The sequence below is a fragment of the Rhamphochromis longiceps genome, linkage group LG15, assembly GCF_057381845.1.
Source record: "Rhamphochromis longiceps isolate RC_006_pf linkage group LG15, R_longiceps_female_GT1.1, whole genome shotgun sequence".
Taxonomy (NCBI): domain Eukaryota; kingdom Metazoa; phylum Chordata; class Actinopteri; order Cichliformes; family Cichlidae; genus Rhamphochromis; species Rhamphochromis longiceps.
This window is the reverse complement of record NC_140571.1, coordinates 23,403,174-23,426,060: the sequence shown is the minus strand read 5'-3', so window position 1 is coordinate 23,426,060 and position 22,887 is coordinate 23,403,174. Positions and strand designations below refer to the sequence as shown.

The window sequence follows — 22,887 nt, the reverse complement described above, 5'->3', positions numbered from 1 at the left end:
ACACTATTCTTTTTTCTTTTGTTTTGAAAGGGTCTGAAAAGTGAAATTAAGTCGACTATTAAGTGTTTTTGCTGTCATGTTTTTAAGATGTCACAAACAGGAAGTTTAATATCGTCATGGATACAGTGAGATACACCTCTCAAGCCTAGTTTTATGGCCCTTTTTGTATTGTTAAAAATGGCACACAGCAAATGAATAAAAGTTTAATAACAATATTCTGTGTGGATATCTAATTTGATATAAAGGTAACTATCACTAGACTACATTAACAATGGAGATCTTAAAATGAGCAATTCTGTAGCATAACCATTGTTACCCCAGCACAAATACACCCAGTATTATACCATATATGTTACTATAAAAAGAACAAACAGGAAGTTACTCTATGATCAAAGCATTCATGCAGCATCCAGAAAAAACAACTAGAAACATTTCATGAGTAACACCCTATTTCTTTGGTTTGTTGATGGTGGAATAGAGATCGCTGGGATCAGTGGAAAGTCCAGCAGGTGAGGAGGGAACTTTCATAGTGCTGTAAGTCACAGTGTCATCATCATCCCCACAAGCCTATATGAAAAAATATTATAAGATGTTATTTAATAAATAAACTGACAGGAGCTTTAAAAATCACAAACTTACTGCTAACATCATCAATGTAAATACCAAAATCTTACCTGGGCTTTATTCTTGGTCTTCTTGGTGAAGCTGATGGAAGCATAGGAAACACCATCATCAGCATCAGCCTGCACAGTGAACACAATATAAAAACTGCTCAGTATGTGAATTCATGATGGGACTGTTTCACATCTATTGAAGTAAATTCATTTTCAGCTTCTCTGTTGAACTAAACATAACACTGAGTGTAACTTTGTACTGGGAGTACTGAGAGATCTCACCGTCTCCTGATTGGTTCCTGGACCAGACTCAGTGTCTGCAGGGTTTAAGCTCAGTCGCTGCAAAAATACAGTTTGTGACCAAAATAATACTGAATTAACAAAACTGTTTCAAGGAGGAACTGATTCAAAGTATTTTCCAGCTGACTTTAAGTTATTTAGAGTCTCTGTCTGGTGTGGAACTATAGAGTCTAAAGATGATGATGAAAAGAACATTGCTGAAAGAGAACTTGTTATCTGGAGATTTAAACTCACCATGTTGTCGCTCTGTTGTGCTTTGTTTACTGACAAGAGAAAAAAAATAGTTGAACTTCCACATTAGAAATCAAAGAATTCAACATTTTATTTCCTTCATTCTGCTTATGATGTTAAATGTTCATCTGTCAGTGTTTTCACCTTTAGTTTTCTTCCATCTGATGATCACAACAACAATTATTAAGAGTGCTGCTAAACCCACAGGAATGACGATAAACCTTGACTGAACTGGAGAGATTATTAAAATGTGTTAAACAATGAATTTCTTCCACACCAACATGTTCTCGCCCCCAAAGCCTAACATTTTACGTTAGGTGACAAATCGTCAGTATATCACACTTCCGGGCACCCAACATGTCCCTATATTACGAGATCGGAAAAATTAGGAAACTTGAGAACCGTTTGAAATGAATCTACACATGTACGTTCATTTTACTTAAATCACTTTGGAAAACACTATCTAACATCATTAAAGTGCTGGTTAAGGTTAGGGATAAGGTTATGGTTAGGGTTGAGACATGACAAATCGTAAGTATATTATGCCTGGGGAGTGAGAACGGTCTGTCCACACACAGACAAGACTCAGTCTGACATTAAAAGAAGACAGATTAAGTCTCTACCATGTGGTTGATTATTTGGTGTCAGTGTCCCCTCTGATGTCTTTACTTCTTCTTTTGTTGTCCATATGTTTGTTGGGTCTGTTGTTGATTTTCTTGTGGTGAACTTCACTGTTGTTGATGTTGCTATTTCCAAGTCTTTACCTGAATCTAAAAGAAACACAGAGCGTACGGTTAATGATTTGACTTTAGATGTCAGTAAACCACAACTGAACTGGAAAGATTTAAAACATGTAAAACAAAACACTGAATCTCTCCACACACAGTTAAGAGTCAGTCTGAAATATAATACATAAATAATTATAAATATATAAATATTAGACTTTAATAAAAAAGAGATTCAGTCTCGACCTGCTGATTGATTATTTGATGCTGTTGTCAGTGATGTTGTTGATTTTGTTGTTGCCGACTCTTCACCTAAAGAAAAACAATAACATCATTAAAGACACTGACAGTAAGAAAAGACTTGAAAGTAAGTGAACAACAACAGAGAGGAAACAGTGGTGAGATGTTTAACAGTCTAACAAGTCTCATGATGATGTCTCATGTCTGAGGATATGTTCTCTTTATCTTCATACAGACACTCAACTGTGAGTCTACAGTGTTCATATGTCAACACAGAGCTGTTCAAGATGCTTTATCATTGTTCTCATGTACACACACTGGTGAAGATGGAGATATTGTAAGAGAAAAGCAGCAATAGAAAAATGAACTTCATCACTGTGATCATAATTATTGTGGTGTTTCAGTTTGTTGTTCTAACAGGACAGTTTGAGCTGAAAACATTAAGATGTAAATACTCACTGTTAATAACAGACAGATCAATCTCAGAGTCTGAACCTTCTTGTGATCCTCCTTTTGTTTTGAACTGTCTGCAGGTGTAACGACCAACATCCTGATCTGTGACCTTCTTTATAACCAGAGAACAGTTTGCAGAAAGACTCAGTCTGTCTGATTTAGGTTTGACTTCTTTAATCTGCCCAAACTCAAAGAGTGATACTGTGGTGCCTGAATCACTGAAGATCCAGGTAGTACTGTTACAGTTATGCTGACCTTGTATCACATTTTTACAAGGCAGAGTAACATCATGTCCACGTCCAGCAGTGACAGTTTGATGTTGCTCAGTTGTTCCTGTTGAGAAAAAGAGAGAGAGAAATGTGAAACATCAAATATGTTATGAATATGAGTGTGATGTTTATAGTGTGAAGTTTATTTTAAATATAACACAAGTTTAAGATTCAACTTTAGTTTCTAATAGTCAGCTAAAGTCAAAAGGTTTATCATGACTGTCTCAGTTAAAGGAAGAATAAAGAAGTAACACTTGTGATAATAATGCAGTTTATTAACTGAATGTGTTTCTATGTACACTTACCTTTAAACTGAAGCATCAGCATCAGTAATGAAGACATTTGAATCCACGTGAATGCAGCCATCGTGCTTCTCTGTCTCTCTCAGTCTCTGTTCTTGCTCTCAGAGATGAACACAGCATCAACTTCCTGCTCACTTCCTCATAGTGACCACTGTTAGCAGCTATATAAAACACAGATGAAATGTGTTAATGATCTGAGACCTGTTGGTGTCTTATTGCACCTATGAAGTCATTTTTTCTCTCAGAAGTGAAAGGGAAATGCTTTGGTGATGTGGGTACAAGAGCTACAGAGCGCTGGAGGTTTCATGATGACCAGATGAGCCACTGATAAATAAATGGTTACCACATCCTTGAGTGTGTGACTGAACTGTCTTTAGGTTTCCCACCATTAGTTACCACATAGCAGGTACTTGCTGTCCTATTATAATTTGGAATCACACTGGGTAAAGAAATGCATTTATCCCTCTATAGCCCATAACGGCTGCAGGCAGTCTGTGTGTTTTAACTACTGTATCAAAATGGTTTTGTACACAATATAATTTAACATATTGTAACAATATCAACACTTAACAATTTAGGAGAAACAAATCGATATGTGTCAACTAAAATTAATTACTACGTTTTTTTACTACAATAAAATAATTGTAATATAAAAAATAAATTGTCTTCCACTTCAGTTCGTAACTCTGTGTTTCTCACAAACTACCATTCAGCTCGCTGGATTCTTGAGTTTGCCTACATACATCCTATTCACATCCTGTTCACTAACCCCTGCCGCTGATTTAGGAACCACGCCCACATTAACTGGTGATAGTCACAGTTAACTTGGGCAGCTGCCTGCTCAATATATCATAACATCATTGCAATAATCTGCATGAAACAAAGAAGTGCACCTTCTTTACTCAGTGCAGAGCAGCTGGACGTCGTGTTTGCCCCAGAGTGACCTTTCTAATTAAACACTGATAAATGGGATTTAAAAGGAGGTAATAATACTGAAAAAAGAGGAGAGGAGTTCTTATTGTAGTGAGTGTCTAGATGTGAATCTAAGAGCTCTTCTGACCTTCTTCTGACTCAGACTCCAGTAAACCACAGCTGAAGTGGAATTTTTTAAACATACTGAATTTCTCCACACAAACACGATCAAGTGTCAGTGTGATATTCACCTTTTTGTCGTCAAAAGAAGAGTGAGCGTCGCTGCCTCCTGGTAGATTGTTTGTTGCTGTTGTCAGTGTCATTTCTGATGTCTTTACTTCTGATCTTATATCCAAAGCTTATATGTCATGGCTTTTAAGCATCTGAGCCTTCTTTTGTCTATTGTAGATGTTAGCTGAGTGAAAAACTTCTAATATTTTAACTTTTATATCCAATGCATTTTGCAGGCTCCCTTTGTCATCTATTGACATGATTGTCTTGATGTTGTCTTGACTACCAACAGATTAGAGAAAGTTAAGTGTGTGAAGACTGTTAGATGAGTTAAGTGTTTGGATTAACAATGTTCATGGTGATGTTTGTCTGCACACATGAAAAGAGGTCAAGATTTAAACTTATTACACGTCGGAATTTGAGTCTTGAAGTTTGCAATGAAACATGATGACACTGCAGCAGTGACCACTGTTAGCTGTGAGGTGAGAACACAGATGAAATGTGTTAGTGGTCTGAGACCTTTTGGTTTCCAATTCCACCTCTGAAGTCATTCTTTCTGAGAAGTTAAGAGGAAGTGTTTCGGTAAAAATACAGCAGCTCTTGAGGTTTAACCCTCTAATGTTGACCACACACATATAATGCACTGCTTCATCTTTCTGCATACTTCTAAGGAAAACAAACAAAGGTTGATTTAATGAAAAGCAATCCTTTACTTCAACTGATGAAAAGTCCCATGAGAGAATAAAAAAGGAGTCTAAAATCAACTGGGAACTGACAGGGAGAATAACGAGCACTAAGACAAAGTCTGAAGGAAAGACAATGCTAAATGTAGATGAGGGTAATTATTGGACATTGATACAGCTGGATAACCAGACAAGAAAATATATATCTAAAAAAAAAAAAAAAACAGGAGACAATCAAAACTAAATGGGGAAATGTAAACACATGAATGAACTTAACATGGGGAGTTGATACAAGAGGAAAATACAGGAAACACTGATGGAGCAAATGAAACTCTAAAACTAAGACTAAATTATAACAATGACTCCAAAATACTCATTATTTATTTTTAGAATAATCACTGAAAGCAGCTTAAAAGATGGATTTTAAGCTACTTTAACCTATATCATCCAACAACACAGATCATATTTGCAATGGACATGGAATTATATTCATAACAGAAAGTTTAGCACAAATTAGAAAAGTTCAAACTCTACTTACCAAGAAACTGGAAAGCAAGTCTGCACAGCGCAGTAAGAAAGTTAGCCTGTTAGCATCAAAGCCGACAAACAGTATGCACGACTTTAGGATTTTGGTTCACACTAATCTTTAAAACTAGGTGTGCACAATCAGACATGTTATCAACACTATTCTTTTTTCTTTTGTTTTGAAAGGGTCTGAAAAGTGAAATTAAGTCGACTATTAAGTGTTTTTGCTGTCATGTTTTTAAGATGTCACAAACAGGAAGTTTAATATCGTCATGGATACAGTGAGATACACCTCTCAAGCCTAGTTTTATGGCCCTTTTTGTATTGTTAAAAATGGCACACAGCAAATGAATAAAAGTTTAATAACAATATTCTGTGTGGATATCTAATTTGATATAAAGGTAACTATCACTAGACTACATTAACAATGGAGATCTTAAAATGAGCAATTCTGTAGCATAACCATTGTTACCCCAGCACAAATACACCCAGTATTATACCATATATGTTACTATAAAAAGAACAAACAGGAAGTTACTCTATGATCAAAGCATTCATGCAGCATCCAGAAAAAACAACTAGAAACATTTCATGAGTAACACCCTATTTCTTTGGTTTGTTGATGGTGGAATAGAGATCGCTGGGATCAGTGGAAAGTCCAGCAGGTGAGGAGGGAACTTTCATAGTGCTGTAAGTCACAGTGTCATCATCATCCCCACAAGCCTATATGAAAAAATATTATAAGATGTTATTTAATAAATAAACTGACAGGAGCTTTAAAAATCACAAACTTACTGCTAACATCATCAATGTAAATACCAAAATCTTACCTGGGCTTTATTCTTGGTCTTCTTGGTGAAGCTGATGGAAGCATAGGAAACACCATCATCAGCATCAGCCTGCACAGTGAACACAATATAAAAACTGCTCAGTATGTGAATTCATGATGGGACTGTTTCACATCTATTGAAGTAAATTCATTTTCAGCTTCTCTGTTGAACTAAACATAACACTGAGTGTAACTTTGTACTGGGAGTACTGAGAGATCTCACCGTCTCCTGATTGGTTCCTGGACCAGACTCAGTGTCTGCAGGGTTTAAGCTCAGTCGCTGCAAAAATACAGTTTGTGACCAAAATAATACTGAATTAACAAAACTGTTTCAAGGAGGAACTGATTCAAAGTATTTTCCAGCTGACTTTAAGTTATTTAGAGTCTCTGTCTGGTGTGGAACTATAGAGTCTAAAGATGATGATGAAAAGAACATTGCTGAAAGAGAACTTGTTATCTGGAGATTTAAACTCACCATGTTGTCGCTCTGTTGTGCTTTGTTTACTGACAAGAGAAAAAAAATAGTTGAACTTCCACATTAGAAATCAAAGAATTCAACATTTTATTTCCTTCATTCTGCTTATGATGTTAAATGTTCATCTGTCAGTGTTTTCACCTTTAGTTTTCTTCCATCTGATGATCACAACAACAATTATTAAGAGTGCTGCTAAACCCACAGGAATGACGATAAACCTTGACTGAACTGGAGAGATTATTAAAATGTGTTAAACAATGAATTTCTTCCACACCAACATGTTCTCGCCCCCAAAGCCTAACATTTTACGTTAGGTGACAAATCGTCAGTATATCACACTTCCGGGCACCCAACATGTCCCTATATTACGAGATCGGAAAAATTAGGAAACTTGAGAACCGTTTGAAATGAATCTACACATGTACGTTCATTTTACTTAAATCACTTTGGAAAACACTATCTAACATCATTAAAGTGCTGGTTAAGGTTAGGGATAAGGTTATGGTTAGGGTTGAGACATGACAAATCGTAAGTATATTATGCCTGGGGAGTGAGAACGGTCTGTCCACACACAGACAAGACTCAGTCTGACATTAAAAGAAGACAGATTAAGTCTCTACCATGTGGTTGATTATTTGGTGTCAGTGTCCCCTCTGATGTCTTTACTTCTTCTTTTGTTGTCCATATGTTTGTTGGGTCTGTTGTTGATTTTCTTGTGGTGAACTTCACTGTTGTTGATGTTGCTATTTCCAAGTCTTTACCTGAATCTAAAAGAAACACAGAGCGTACGGTTAATGATTTGACTTTAGATGTCAGTAAACCACAACTGAACTGGAAAGATTTAAAACATGTAAAACAAAACACTGAATCTCTCCACACACAGTTAAGAGTCAGTCTGAAATATAATACATAAATAATTATAAATATATAAATATTAGACTTTAATAAAAAAGAGATTCAGTCTCGACCTGCTGATTGATTATTTGATGCTGTTGTCAGTGATGTTGTTGATTTTGTTGTTGCCGACTCTTCACCTAAAGAAAAACAATAACATCATTAAAGACACTGACAGTAAGAAAAGACTTGAAAGTAAGTGAACAACAACAGAGAGGAAACAGTGGTGAGATGTTTAACAGTCTAACAAGTCTCATGATGATGTCTCATGTCTGAGGATATGTTCTCTTTATCTTCATACAGACACTCAACTGTGAGTCTACAGTGTTCATATGTCAACACAGAGCTGTTCAAGATGCTTTATCATTGTTCTCATGTACACACACTGGTGAAGATGGAGATATTGTAAGAGAAAAGCAGCAATAGAAAAATGAACTTCATCACTGTGATCATAATTATTGTGGTGTTTCAGTTTGTTGTTCTAACAGGACAGTTTGAGCTGAAAACATTAAGATGTAAATACTCACTGTTAATAACAGACAGATCAATCATAAAGTCTGGACCTTCTTGTGATCCTGTTGCTGTTTTGTACTGTCTGCAGGTGTAACGACCAACATCCTGATCTGTGACCTTCTTTATAACCAGAGAACAGTCTGCAGAAAGACTCAGTCTGTCTGATTCAGGTTTGGCTTCTTTAATCTGCCCAAACTCAAAGAGTGATACTGTGGTGCTTGAATCACTGAAGATCCAGGTAGTACTGTTACAGTTATGCTGACCTTGTAACGAGGTGTTACAAGGCAGAGTAACATCATGTCCACGTCCAGCTGTGACAGTTTGAACAGTTTGATGTTGCTCAGTTGTTCCTGTTGAGAAAAAGAGAGAGAAATGTGAAACATCAAATATGTTATGAATATGAGTGTTATGTTTAAAATGTGAAGTTTATTTTAAATACAACACAAGTTTAAGATTTAACTTTTGTATTAAAGAGTCAGCTAAAGTTAAAAAGTTAATCATGACTGTTTCAGTTAAAGGAAGAAAAAGAAGCAACACTTGTGATAATAATGCAGTTTAATAATTGAATGTGTTTCTATGTACACTTACCTTTAAACTGAAGCATCAGTACCAGTAATGAAGACATTTGAATCCATGTGAATGCAGCCATCGTGCTTCTCTGTCTCTCTCAGTCTCTGTTCTTGCTCTCAGAGACGAACACAGCATCAACTTCCTGCTCACTTCCTCACAGTGGCATCACTCCTTTTCTTTTCCTCTGTGTCTGAATTATTTCAGTTTTTAGCTTTGGTGTTTCCTTACCTACCCCCTCTCTCCAAATGTAAATATTAAATAAGTGAAGAACTTTATTTTAACTTTTATATTCAATGTAATTTGCAGACTCTCGTATCACCAAGGACTCTACATCAGTAGAAAATAATCAATAACAGAATAGAGGAACTTAAGGTGTGAAGACCGCTAGATGAGGTAAGTGTTGACATTAATGCAGCTCTTCTGTACATTTGGTTTATTATTAGAAAACAGTTTCCATGGTGATGTCTGTCTGCATACATGAATCATGTGAAGGTTCTGATACTGGTGCAGTCACCACTGTTAGCAGCTCTAACAGTGGTGACTGCACCAGTCACAAGGACACAGATGAGAGGTGTTAGTGGTCAGATACCTGTTATTTCTAATTTTTCTCAGTAGTTAAGAGGAAGTGTTTCAGTGAGAATGTGGGTTCAACAGCAACAGTGCTCGAAAAGTTTCATGATGACCGGATGAACTTCTGACACATCTACAAGTGTGTGACTGAACTGTCTTTAAGTTTCACACTTTTTCCCCACATCGCTCATCCTTTAATCCAATTTTTTAATGCAATATGGGTATAATTTGCAATTATATATAAACATATCACAGGAGATATATTTATATGTTATTTAGAAAAGACTGTTTAGAGTTCAGTTCAAACAGAGCTGTTTAAACTAGCAGGGTAAAGATTTAATACTGAAGATGAACAGGAAGTCAGACTGGAGACAATAATAGTTTTTTGTACTGTGGTCTGAGGTTCATGGATCAGATGTGTGTGAGATGCCAAAGAGAGAAAGCGCCGCAAAAGATACAATAAAATCTCAAATACTTTTGACTTTTTTGATTTATTTTCATACCCCCAAATCAAAGAAAAATAGTTACAGATAACATTAAAGTTATAATATAGGCCATGTTATGGCCCTGAGCCTCGAAGGGAGCGAGACTGCCTTTTTTTATTCAAGCAAATCCAAACATGCTAGGACTCGTGGATGATTGGTTACTTGGAGACCTGTGCCGGCCCTCTTCTATGCAGACTGAAGTGTGACAGTCCATGCAGGTGATTGGCTACCTGGGGATGCCATGATACTCCAAGAGCCAATAAGTGGCTGATTGTGTCCATCTGCAGTTATAAAAGGCTGAAGAGCCTTCACGCTACAGGGCTGCTGCTGTGCCGTGTCCTCCTCAACTGCCTCTCTTTTTGAACTTTGTTTGTTAAACCCTGTATATGGTTGAACTTAGTTTGATGTGAGTTTTGTGATGCTAGCTTGCCTTAGTTAACCCTTAACTTTTACTTTTTTTTCCTGTGTTAATGCTTTACATGTTAATTGGTCGCCCAGTGGTCTTTTGAACAGCTCTGTCGGTCATTTGTTTGAAGTTTGCAATAAAACCTTTTATTTTACTCAGTTTTCGTGTGAGGGTTCGTGTATGTTACTCCCCTCCTGTCCCCTAGCAGAGGGGGTGCTAACAACCATAACATCAGTTACTGCAGCTCAACAAGAAAGACCAGAGCTAAAAATGAGGAATAAAGACTAGCAATCAACTACAAAAGAAGAAATGTAAACAGCAGTGATGAACATGTTTTTCTGATCTTAGTCTTTTACCTTTTGTTGTACACTAAACATCATCAGCCTTAGCTTACAGTTTTTCTCGATTGCTAAAACACATTTCTTGAAACTACGCCTCATATCCTCACAACAGTAAACACAAATCCATAACATCTCACTCAATTTCCCAAACATCCTATTTCCAGGTCAAAATGAAGCTCTACACCCAAAACTATTCACTCCTGCTGAAAAACCAAACTTTGCCCTCAGACATCAAACACAAGCCCTCAAAAACACACACACTACAACAGAGTTTTGCACACTGGTACAATTAATTCAAAACAATAGTTCCAAAACAAATAGGTTGCTTATGGTTCTCCCCTTCAAAACCCTTGTCACATGATAAACACAAAAGACGCAACCAATGTATGTACAGTGGCACATTGTCATTCATGTACTATACAGTACAACACACACCAGAAACATTATCCCACCTCAGCATCTTGTCTTTGGTCTGGGTCAGGCCAGAGAATCTCATCCACATCACAGGCTATATTGGCCCCAGCCAGGCAGCGGGGGTAAAATCCTCTTGCATGCCTGATCCACCCCTGGCATGCATCTACTGATATGTCTAGGCAGGCCTCTTCCATGGCCTGAAGGAGGTGAACACGGACATAAGGTTCTCGGTCATACACTTTCCACCGCCATGCCGAAAATAACTCCTCTATCAGGTTTAGAAAGGGAGAGTATGCAGGCAGAAAGATATTAGAAAACCTTGGGTTATTGGTAAACCAGTCACGAACCAGAGCAGCGCGATGGAAGCTGACGTTATCCCACACAACAACGTAGTGAGGCTGCTCTGGCTGTGCTGGTTCCCTGTAGTCCAGCTGGAACATATGTTGTCTTAAACCATCAAGAAAAGCAAGGAGAAGCATAGTGTTATAGGGTCCTAGTACGGCATGACGGTGGAGTACCCCTCGTTGGCTGATGGCTGCGCACATAGTGACATTCCCCCCACGCTGACCAGGGACATTTACAATAGCCCGATGGCCAATTATGTTCCTCCCTCTTTTCCTTCTTTTGGTCAGGTTAAAACCTGCCTCATCCACAAAGATTATTTCATGGGGAACAGGCCGTCCTTCAATCTCAAAGATTCTCTGCAAAACACATAACACAGTAGAGTCAATCGGTACCCTGAACCACAGTTCAAGAGTGCTGAAATGGCAGCATAAACTGCCATGCTGTGATGGTACACAATACTTTATACAGTATCAAAACTCATACCTGAACATATTCCACACGTTGGTTTTTCACTCTGTCAGAGTTTCGTTCGAAAGGGACTCGGTATGCCTGTTTCATCCGGAATTGATTCTTTCGGAGGATGCGGTCAATTGTGGAGAGGCTGATGGCATTTATGCCTCGAAAAAGATGATCATCCTCAATCACTCTCCTTTGAATCTCTTGCAGGCGGATTACATTATTTGCAATTACCATGTTTACAAGTTCCCTCTCTTGCTCCTCCGACAAAAGCCTTAACCTGCCTCCACCAGGTGGTCGTCTCTGTGTCCTACAAAAATAGAAGCACTCATTACTGTAACTGTCACACATTCATTTTACAGGCAAATAATGGAAACATACTGAAACTCAAGACACATAAGTTCAGTAACTTACAGTTTTTTTCAATCGCTAACAAGCGCCTACCCATACTTCAGATACTTTTTCTAAACTCTTAACACAGACCCACACCTACAAAACACAATTGGCCAAATGGATAATTTTCTTCTCAAAAATACATTTTGTTAAATATATACTAACTCTTCATTTCAAAATAGAACACATCTTTCTCTGCACACACTAACTGTACAAAAACACTATAAATCTGACTCAAAATGAAATTAGTCTGTCAAAGAATAACACTTGTTTTCACCTCACAAGGTACATGCAGTCAATCAAAGTACACCAGGTTTCAAAATACTGGCTATTATTGACATTACAAAAACTGCATAGACTTTTATGTTTCAGTTTTACAGGTATTTGCATGCGAAACATGCAATCCACCATTTTGACACCAGAAATGTCTTGGTTGGTAACTGTATGTCCACATGTACAGTAATGTTCACATTCAAAAGCATTCCAGTAAAAAGCAAACAAGTTTTTGTTTCTTTACTGTTTACTACAGGAGGTACAGTAGAAACACGGTATGATAGGACAGAGAAAGTTTTACAGTATTGCTTACAGTGAACAAAATATCCATGAAACACACAAGAGCATTCTGAACAAAAAAACAACAGCAAAAAGCCAAGATAAAAAGGGGGGAGGGGGGCTAAAAAAAGGCAAAAAATTTGCATCTAATCTCTGCGATCTTCAGGGTTAGGCCACATGTTTTCATCAACATCACATCTGATGTTATCCAAGTCGATGCACCTGGGATAAAACTGCCTGGTATGTCGGATCCACCCTTGGCAATCGTCAACTGTGATGTCCCTGGAGCCAGCATCCATGGCTTCAAGGAGGGACATCTGGTCATGTGGCTGATGGTCATAAACCTTCCACCTCCATGCAGAAAAAAACTCCTCTATGGGGTTGAGGAAAGGTGAATAGGGTGGAAGGAAGAGACTCACCAGTCTTGGGTGGACTTCAAACCATGTTGTTATTGCTTGCGAGTGATGGAAAGCCACATTGTCCCAGGTAATTACAAAGGTCCTCATGTTTTCACCCTCCTGACCCTGCTCTGGAACCAGGCGCTGGTGGAGATCATTGAGAAAGGCAAGCAAGCGCTCTGTATTATAGGGTCCAACCTGACATCTGTGAAGGAGTAATCCTGCATTTGCAATTGCTGCACACATGGTAATGTTTGCCCCTCTCTGTCCTGGCACATCAACTGTGGCCCTTTTTCCAGTTACATTTCGTCCACGTCGACGCCTTTTGGCCAGATTGAATCCTGCCTCATCGATGTATATGAATTCATGAGGGGCCTGGTTGGCCTCCAATTCCATAACTCTCTGAAACAAAGTTTATGTAAGTCATGTTATTACTGTATACCATACTGTACTGTAACCTAGTATTGTGTAGGTTACCTACTTGCAAAGTGCAAAGCTTATAGAACTGGACATTGGATTGAATATACACTGTACCTGGACATATTGTCGTCGTAGCTCCTTGACCCTCTCACTGTTCCTCTCAAAGGGAACAGTGTAGAGCTGCTTCATCCGCACTCTATGTTTGGACAATGTCCGCGTAATGTTTGTGAGGCTGATTCTATCGATATTGTCAAATATCTCATGGTCCGCCACAATTCTAGTTTGAATTTCACGCAGTTTTATTGCATTATTTGCAGTAACCATTTCTACAATGGCAAGCTCCTGATCATTACTGAGGAGCTTTCCTCTTCCCCCAGAGGGTGGAAGACGTTGCATTCTTTAGAAAGACAAAAAATTCAACATATGCATTACTGTATGACCATATTGACATGTCAAGTGAGAATAGAAACAATCCATGTAAAATGCAATACTTACCTGTTGGTTTGTTGAAAGATGCGTATAATGGAGGCAACTGTTGACCGCCTCAAATTGGGCTGCACTCTTTCACCAGCCTCTCTTAGTGAAAGACCATGGTTGATTACATGGTCAATGATAGTGGCACGAATTTCATCACTGACTACTGTTCTTGCAGCCCTTGGAATGCCACCACCACGCATTCTTACACCTCTACCTTGCCCTCTCCTTGGGCCTGCTCTTCTCCCTGGGCCCCTTGCTCTTACTCTTCCTCGACCAGACATTACAGTGTTTGTCTTTTTTTTGTTTCCAAAAACATCACTCCTCAAGGTCTTGCCTTATAAACCCCACTGAGTCTAAGCCAGAATGGAAGAAGCTGTGGTTGGCCCAATTTACCCAACATAAATCAGCTGTGTGTCAATTATTCAATTGTTTGTTTATTATCAGCTGAGATATATTTTTGATATTGATATTGTTTTTGTACTGATATCACTGCAGAAGCAGAGGTTTTTATACTGTATCTAAGGTTTAGAATATTGTTTTTGCTATTGTGGGATGTTGTGTGTTAACATTCGTACATACTACAAAAACAGTCCATAATTTTGTTGGGAGGTATAGCTTGACTGTTAAGAAAATGTAAGCATCGTGGAAATGTGTTCACTGACTGCATATTGGGTGAACACGACATGAAATGTGTGAATGGTATGGCCACAACAGACCGATGCTGTGCTAATTGTGTTTAGAGTTTTGCAAATGTGACAACTGTTTGGACAAACGCTTGTTAGCGACTGAAAAAAACTGTAAACGTTACTGTACAAAGCAGTCTTACTGCAAGTACACCTACCTGTTTTCCTCCCTGAAGGTTCTGATGATGGAGGCAACAGTGAAGCGACTCAAATTTGGTTGTACTCGTTGCCCAGCCTCCCTCATAGTCATCCCATGGACAAGGACATGGTGAACTAAAGTGGCTCGAATTTCATCCGAGACTGACTGTCTTCTTGCCCTTGCTCTTCCCCTTCCTTGTCGCCGTCGTTCTCCACCTCCACCTCCTTCACCACGTCCTCCTCCTCCTCCACCTCTCCCTCCTCCTCCACCACCTTCCTGTTGTCCTAGACCACCTCCTCCTCCTCTTCCACCACGTCCTCCTCTTTCACCACGTTCTCCTCTTTCACCATGTCCTCTTCCTCCACCACGTCCTCCTCCACCACGTCCTCCTCTTTCACCATGTCCTCTTCCTCCACCACGTCCTCCTCCTCCACCACGTCCTCCTCTTTCACCATGTCCTCTTCCTCCACCACGTCCTCTTCCTCCACCACATCCTCCTCCTTCACCATGTCCTCTTCCTCCACCACGTCCTCCTCCTTCACCACGTCCTCTTTCTCCACCACGTCCTCTTCCTTTGCATCTCTTTGGATCCATTGTTTCAAACCTGAATGAGCTGACTTTGGCCCTTTTATCTATCCATCGCAGGTTCTGATTGGTGTGTGCTAAATTTTGACTCCTAGTGTTTCCACCTGGTTAATTGTGTGCTAATTGAGCTCAAGCTATGCTGACTTAAGTTAACATTATTGCATGCTAGTGCTTTCTAAATGACTACATGGTGTAAGCACTGTAAAATGTAGGGATTTGTGTGTAGAGTTTTGCAGTAACAGTTCACCAAATTTGAGTCATGTGTCAAAGCAGGGAATAGTGTTTATAGTTCAGGGAAATGGGTGAGCTTTTTGAACAATAGCGTTACGGTTTTGAAATTTTAGTTTAGAGGTCTGGTTATAGTGTTTAGGCAATCGAGAAAAACTGTAATAACCAGCAAGGAAAGTAGAAAACCAAAAATCTCAAAAATACAGTGTCTCTTTATGTCTGTCTCCACGTTGGGTGAGTGTTGAGTAAAGTGCATATGAGAGCATGAGGGTGGGAATGGATGTCTGTATCTGTGTGTGCCTGTATGTCTGTGTCTATATGTCAGGTCAGGTATCAGACGCCACCTCTCTGGGGACATCTCAGGCCCTCCAAGGTATGGAGGCCTATCTCCCCCACCGCCGGTCACTCTGGCACTCTGGATGTCTGGAGTTTTGATCTCCTCCATACCTGCTTCATGCCCTGGAGGACGGGGCTGTGGCTCCCCACACCCTCTAGCAGATCATTACAGGAAGGAACCTTTTAAATACAAGCGCGTCCATGCTCACAGGTGTACACACGGGAGCTCACACACACAAACTACACCCTTTTTGGCTCCTACCTCAAAGCACACTGTGTGCTGTCGATATTACGTGCTGCACAATAATGTAATATATGTATTTTTTGTCTGCTTATTTTGTTGTTTTTTGTTTTTTGCCCTTTATCCCCGTCCTTCTTCTCCACTGTTTTATTTCCCTTTCTTTCTCCCATTTCTTTTCCCCAGTCAAGTCTGTCCCATATTTAACAAGTGAAAATAAAATCAAATAGACCATTACGGCAAGGCTGGGTAGGTCCATTTGGTAAAGTAAATCTGTTGGGCATCTTTCTTTGCCTTTAGACAATAATTCTGATGGCAAAAGAGCCAAACGGGACAGGCAAGAAAAAAGAAAAAAAAGAAAACCAAAAATCGTACGAATCCTACTCTCAGAGCTAAATGATAAAATAACCATGTGTAGAGCTCGTGATATTTATCATAAATAAATATGGGATAATTTATTATCTGAAAAAATGCATGTGATGTTTTGTCTTCCAAATATGAAAATAAATCAAAACTTAGATCTTTTAAACATCAGTGGATTATTTTCTGTGATCAGTCGATGTTGAAGTTGTTGATCAGTGAAGTCTGACAGAAGCAGAAGAGTCTCCACTGTTTCATAGTTCACTTTACTGTCATCTTTATCATTATGAACCTGTGGAAAACAGCACAGCACACTTGTCTGTTTACAAATACCAGATGAAGCTTATACATAAGTTCAATGAGGAACATCTGTAATCATTCATCTGCCTGCTTTCCTGGGTGTTTAGCTGCTTGTCTGTAATTCACATCATGACCACTTTTCCATTCTGTCATTCTCAATACTGATGTAATTATTTTCGGCAGATCGTCGCCTCGCCCACCTTCTTCAAGCCAGTCAGCCTCCACTCTGTTTAAATCTGTGCTCTCTGTCATTCTGCCTTTCAGACTCTCATTCATTCAACCCACCTCTTCCCCATCCACACCTCACAGATGTCTGAGTCAGAGCTTCATCCAAGCCTCAGTCTTCATTTTCACCACCACCAGTATCTAGACTACAGCAGCTGCTGTCCTAAATCCTATCAACACTGGGATTCAGTTCTGCCATGATGGGTTATCAGAGTCTAATCGCCAAATACATTAATTTATCTATCTAAATAAATCATGTTCAGTTATTTCAAGTTATTTCTCCTTATTGAAATGTCCAAAACTCTCTTTGCTCTTTAAATACAAAACTTATTTAGGCTTAACTTCAGTTTCCAAGAGTCAGCTAAAGTCAGGAGGTACATCTAGACTGTCTGAGTTAAAGGAAGAATAAGGAAGCAACACTTGTGATAATAATGAATGTGTTTCTATGTACACTTACCTTTAAACTGAAGCATCAGTATCAGTAATGAAGACATCTGAATCCATGTGAATGCAGCCATCGTGCTTCTCTGTCTCTCCCAGTCCCTGTTCTTGATCTCAGAGATGAATACAGCATCAACTTCCTGCTCACTTCCTCATAGTGACATCACTCCTTTTGTCTCGTGTTGCTGAATTAATTATTTCACTTCATAGCTTTTAACCATCCTTAGCTCCATCTCTCTCCCAGTCTACATACAAGATGAACATTATCTTTAAATTTTATCGTTTATATTTAATCTTTTTTGCAGACTCCCCTGTCGTCCCTTTAAACGGACTGTACAACAATGGAAAAATTTGTGATGAACACTAGAAACGGGGAAGTTAAATGTGTGAAGACTGTTAGATGAGGTAAGTGTGGCATTAATGAAGCTATTGTTTACATGTTGACTTATTATTAGAAAACAGTGTTCATGCTGGGTTTTTTCGGGACACATGAAAAGAGGTCAAGATACAAATTCTTCACACACCAGAATTTCAGTCCTAATGTTCGCAAGGAAACAAGATAATATTGCAGCAATGACCACTCCCATTCTCCCATTCTGACCTCCCATTCTAGATACTCTTGGAACCACGTCAGCCCGCAGTCTGACAGCAAAGAGATCTAATGGGGTGATACGGCACTATGAGGTCATTTTTCATTCAGTAGTAGACCCAAAAGCAGACTAAATGGACAGAAAGATGATGACTTTAACAAAACTTTATTGAACACAGTGAAATGAGACAGGTGACATGGAGAACTTAGCAAGAGTCAACTGAAACAGAGAGAAGGTGGTTAAATCCAGAGCTAAGGAGAGGCTACATACCCACGCAGTCACATGGACCTCACAGCACAAGCATACTCCCAAACTACTATAAGAGTGTTTTTTTATTATTATAAAGATTGTTTTGTCAGTTATGTTTTCAAATGTCAAGATGTCAAACAAAGGGAGAACACACGATGGCTCGTGTTCAAACAAAGAAAGTTTGTTCATCAAAAATTTATTAATCAAACAGACATAACATTGTTATCCCCTCCTCCCCCCACAAAAAATACACGTTCAAAGCACCACAGTGGTAGCCCAATATCACACAGAACTGTCACATGATATTAAACAGAAGCTGTAAACTCAGCTCTGCAGTCACTATCAAGCAGTTCATATCAAGTTGTATATTCAAGCTGCTTTTCATGCTTTTGTCCACAACATGGCGCCAAAGAGCACTGTGTTGAAAAGCTTTGAGTAATGAACCCTTGTGTGTAATTCTCATGAAGGCAGATGGTAACAAATGTTTATTTGCCCTTGTTGTCCATCCCAGCAAAAACTAGGAAAAAAGAACAATAACAGTTTGTTATAGCTCAGTCTCCTAATGCGCCCGGAAAAGAAAACAGTTTAGTTATACTACACTTTACTACACAAGGTGTTCAGTACTGGGGTCAGCCTAGTCGAAGATCTAACAAAATACATGTTTCTGATATTTAGTAGTAATATCTCCACAATTAAACCATCATTGTGGGGAGATCACTACTGTCATGGTTTTGAATGAGTTTCTATTAATCCTAAGGTAGTGAAGTGCTATTTTATTGGAGTGTCATGTGTTGGTTTGTGCATTTAATATGTCACCTGACAACAATGCTGTCATTTCCTGTTTCTTTTAAATTAATGATTTAAAAACCTTTTAAATAGATTAAATGAGTACACATCTACTAAACCTCATATCAGTGGACAGAAATCTGTAGATGACACTTACTGAACTAAACTAGAAGCAGCTTCTCTCCAATAAGTTTCAGTCCAACTGTGGCTGTTTCAGGTGTACTCAAAATATCCCCCCCCCCCCCCCCACACACACACACACACACACACACACACACACACACATCCTTTAGTACTTTTAGCAGTCACTGAATTTGTTAGTACTTTTAGCAGTCACTGAATTTGCATTTACCTGAAGAGAAAGTAATTATGTTCATGTTTCCAGACTAAAATGAACACAAAAGACTGACTGACTCATTAAAAAGCCTTTATTTCCACTGATAAAATGTCCAAAATACAAAGTTCACGAAACAAATAAACAGAGTTCAAAACCAACTGAGTAATCCCAGGCAGGATAAGAGACACTGAGACAAAGACTGAAGGAAAGACTTATAAAGACTTATATGCTTATAAATGAGGGTACCATGATTACAGGAAGTGGATGCAGTTGGATGATGAGATGTAGGTGAAAATAATCAAAAACAATTTGATTAGTAAAACTAAACACAAAGACAATAAAACAGTGAAGTGAGAACCATAACTAAAGGTGGGAACAGACACATGAATGAACTTCACATAAGAAAATTGGCACAAAAAGCTATGACAGGAAACTCTAAGGGAACAAATTCAACAGTAAAACTGAGACTAAACTATAACAACTACTAGTCCAAAATACTCAACATTTTGTTCATAATAATGAATACGGGCATCAAACAAGACACATAATAAATTACTGTAAACTATCATTCAAGATCATATCTACAGTGCACATACAGGTATATTGTCACAAAAAGGCCCGGAGGCCGAGTACCAAAACCAAACCCATGTGCAGAGAACTCAAAGCGGAGGCTGAGGAAAGGTTTTAAAAATTTTATTAACTAGCACAAGGATGATATTTACAATGGCTTAAGGCTTGACAAATGGGGTGTGGGGTCTTGGCTAGGAGAGGGGAATAAAGCAACGTGGCAGGTCCAAGAAAGCAACGGGAGCTGGGCTGGTGATTAGGTACGATATGGAAGAGAGGAGAGCAGTGTTAAAATCTTAGCCAATGAGGAGTTCTGGAGAGGGTGGGAACTATGAAAATCTTCGTCTTAATGTGCAGGTGGCTGATGTAAGTGTTGAAGGAGAGGGGGTGCGGTCCGGGTGGGTTTGGTGGTGTGTGTCGGCTGTCCTGAGCGGGGAAGGTTCCGTGGTAGTGTAAGGGCAGGAGGGCAGGCAGGTGAACCAGATTTCCAGGATGAGTTGTTCAGCGTTGTGGAATACCCGGGAGCAACTAGAACACAAGATCACAAGTAAGCAAAGCACTTGAGACTTACTGGCATGAAGTGTGAGGCCTGGTTACCAACATAGGGTAGTTGACAAACTGGCGAGGAAGCAGTGTCAGCGAGCAGCTTAAATCTCCAACCTAGTTGCCTGAATCAGCTCCAGGTGAGGGAGGCTGTAGGCCCTGCCCATGGGTGGATACCATGCTGGGACAGCATCATAATTTCTATTTCTATTTATGATCCACTTTAATCTGTGAATACAACCAACGTCCTGATCTGTGACCTTCTTTATAACCAGAGAACAGTCTGCAGAAAGACTCAGTCTGTTAGATTCAGGTTTAACTTCTTTAATCTGCCCACGTTCAAAGAGTGCTACTGAGCTGACTGTATCACTGAAGATTCAAGAACAGTTGGATGTTCCTCAGTTGAGAAAAAAAGAGAAATGTGAAGCATCAAATGTTATGAATATGAGTGTTATGTTTATAATGTGAAGTTTATTTTGAATACAACACATTTAAATTTCAACTTTAGTTTCCAAGAATCACCTAAAGTCAAAAAGTTAAAAGCACATCCTCACTGCCTGTCTCTGTCTCTGTTCTTGCTCTCACGTTCACAAATGACACAGTCTCAGAGACGAAAGACTCTGGAAAGACTCATCCTGGACCAGCTCCGACCCATAGTCAGGCCACATCAGGATCCCCTTCAGTTTGCTTATCAGCCCCGCCTTGGATCTGAGGACGCCATCAACTACTTGCTCAATTGTGTCTACACCCATCTGGACCAGCCGGCGAGCACTGTGAGGGTCACGTTTTTTGACTTTTCCAGTGGATTCAACACCATCAGGCCAACCCTCCTGGATGATAAGCTAACAGCGATGCAGATAGATGCCTCTGGATTGTTGATTACCTGACAGGAAGACCACAATATGTGCGTCTTCCACATTGTGTGTCTGACAAGGTCATCAGCAACACAGGGGCACCACAAGGGACTGTACTCTACCCCTTCCTCTTCACCCTCTACACCACAGACTTCAGCCACTGCACAGAGACCTGCCATCTTCAGAAGTTTTCTGATGACTCTGTGGTTGTTGGATGCATCAGCAGGGATGATGAGACAGAGTACCGGGCTGTGGTCGATTCCTTTGTCACGTGGTGTGAGCAGAATCATCTGCAGCTTAACGTGGCAAAGACCAAGGAACTGATCATGGATTTTAGGAAGACTAGGTAACCCTTGACCCCTGTTTCAATCCAGGGGGTCGATGTGGACATTGTGGAGGACTATAAATACCTTGGAGTACACATAGACAATAAACTGGACTAGGTTTAAAACACCATTGCACTTTACAGGAAGGGCCAGAGTCGTCTCTATTTTCTGAGGCAGCTGAGGTCCTACAACATTTGTCGGACAATGCTCAGTGCCATCCTCTATGCTGTTGCACGCTGGGGCATCAGGTGACGGGTCACAGATGCCAACAGACTCAATAAACTGACCAGCAAGGCCAGTAATGTTGTGGAGATGAAGCTGGAATCCCCCAACAATAGAATAGAGGAAGTTAAACGTGTGAAGACTGTTAGTGAGATAAGTCGTTGCATAAATCCAAGTCTCCTGTATGTTTGGTTTATTATTAGAAAACAGGTTCATGATGATGTTTTCCTGCACACATAAAAAGAGGTCAAGATTCAATCTCAGAATTTGATTTAACTGTTCACAATGAAACAGTAATACTGCAGCAGTGACTGCTGATAAGAGCACTAAATGAGATGTGTTAGTAGCTTGAGACCTGTTGGTTCCTCGTTGACCTCTAAAGTCTTTTATTTTTTGTTGATGTTGTTTTCTGAGAAGTGAAGCAGAAGTGCTTTGGTGAGAATGTGGGTACAGCAGCAGCAGAGCTCTGGAGGTTTCATGATGACCAGATGAACCTCTGACAGATGGTTAAGACACTGATGAGCGTGAGAATATACTATGTTGAGGTTTCACACATTTCGACATATATTAGATCATTTTATCTTGTTTTTAATGCTGTCTGAGTATAATTTCCAATCATATAACAGCTGAAATGTAAGGAGAGCCATTCATGCATTATTTAGAAAAGGGTCAGTACAAACAAAACTGTTCAAACCATTAATTAAATATTTAAAATTGAAGATGAAAGAACAGGAAGGATAACTGGAGAGAACATTAAATGCTTGCTGATACTGAGCTCTGAGGTCTCAGACAGGCCGCAAAAAATAAAATAAAAAAAACATACTATGTAATAAAACATCAGTTACTGTCACTGAT

At 39.3% G+C, this 22,887-nt stretch overlaps 2 protein-coding genes and 1 pseudogene across 2 annotated transcripts; all 3 read right to left on the bottom strand.

The window, feature by feature from the left end:
• Positions 1–447: 447 nt before the first annotated feature.
• LOC146652671 (uncharacterized) lies at positions 448–3,198 on the bottom strand (annotated as a pseudogene).
• Positions 3,199–6,088: 2,890 nt separating this feature from the next.
• LOC146652670 (uncharacterized) lies at positions 6,089–8,800 on the bottom strand. Its single transcript, XM_085382730.1, has 7 exons — positions 8,785–8,800; positions 8,211–8,546; positions 7,410–7,556; positions 6,931–7,017; positions 6,790–6,818; positions 6,316–6,384; positions 6,089–6,208 (listed from the first exon to the last, which is right to left on the bottom strand). Exons 1-7 carry the CDS (start codon positions 8,798–8,800, stop codon positions 6,089–6,091), a joined length of 804 nt encoding a protein of 267 aa, XP_085238856.1.
• A 4,074-nt stretch (positions 8,801–12,874) lies between these two features.
• LOC146652669 (uncharacterized) lies at positions 12,875–14,073 on the bottom strand. Its single transcript, XM_085382728.1, has 2 exons — positions 13,661–14,073; positions 12,875–13,528 (listed from the first exon to the last, which is right to left on the bottom strand). The coding sequence occupies exons 1-2, from the start codon at positions 13,940–13,942 to the stop codon at positions 12,875–12,877; spliced, it is 936 nt and encodes a 311-aa protein (XP_085238854.1). The 5' UTR covers positions 13,943–14,073.
• Between the last annotated feature and the right edge of the window lie 8,814 nt (positions 14,074–22,887).

What these genes read in the sequence shown, in the direction of transcription:
- LOC146652670 (XM_085382730.1), bottom strand. An exon ending in TGATCTGTCTGTTATTAACA is followed by an intron (nt 7,557 to 8,210) that starts GTGAGTATTTAC and finishes TGTTTCTTTTAG; the next exon opens with ATTCAGGTAAAGACTTGGAA. An exon ending in CAGATGGAAGAAAACTAAAG is followed by an intron (nt 6,819 to 6,930) that starts GTGAAAACACTG and finishes TTCTCTTGTCAG; the next exon opens with TAAACAAAGCACAACAGAGC.
- LOC146652669 (XM_085382728.1), bottom strand. Translation starts at nt 13,942, where the DNA reads ATGCAACGTCTTCCACCCTCTGGGGGAAGAGGAAAGCTCCTCAGTAAT. An exon ending in TACGACGACAATATGTCCAG is followed by an intron (nt 13,529 to 13,660) that starts GTACAGTGTATA and finishes ACTTTGTTTCAG; the next exon opens with AGAGTTATGGAATTGGAGGC.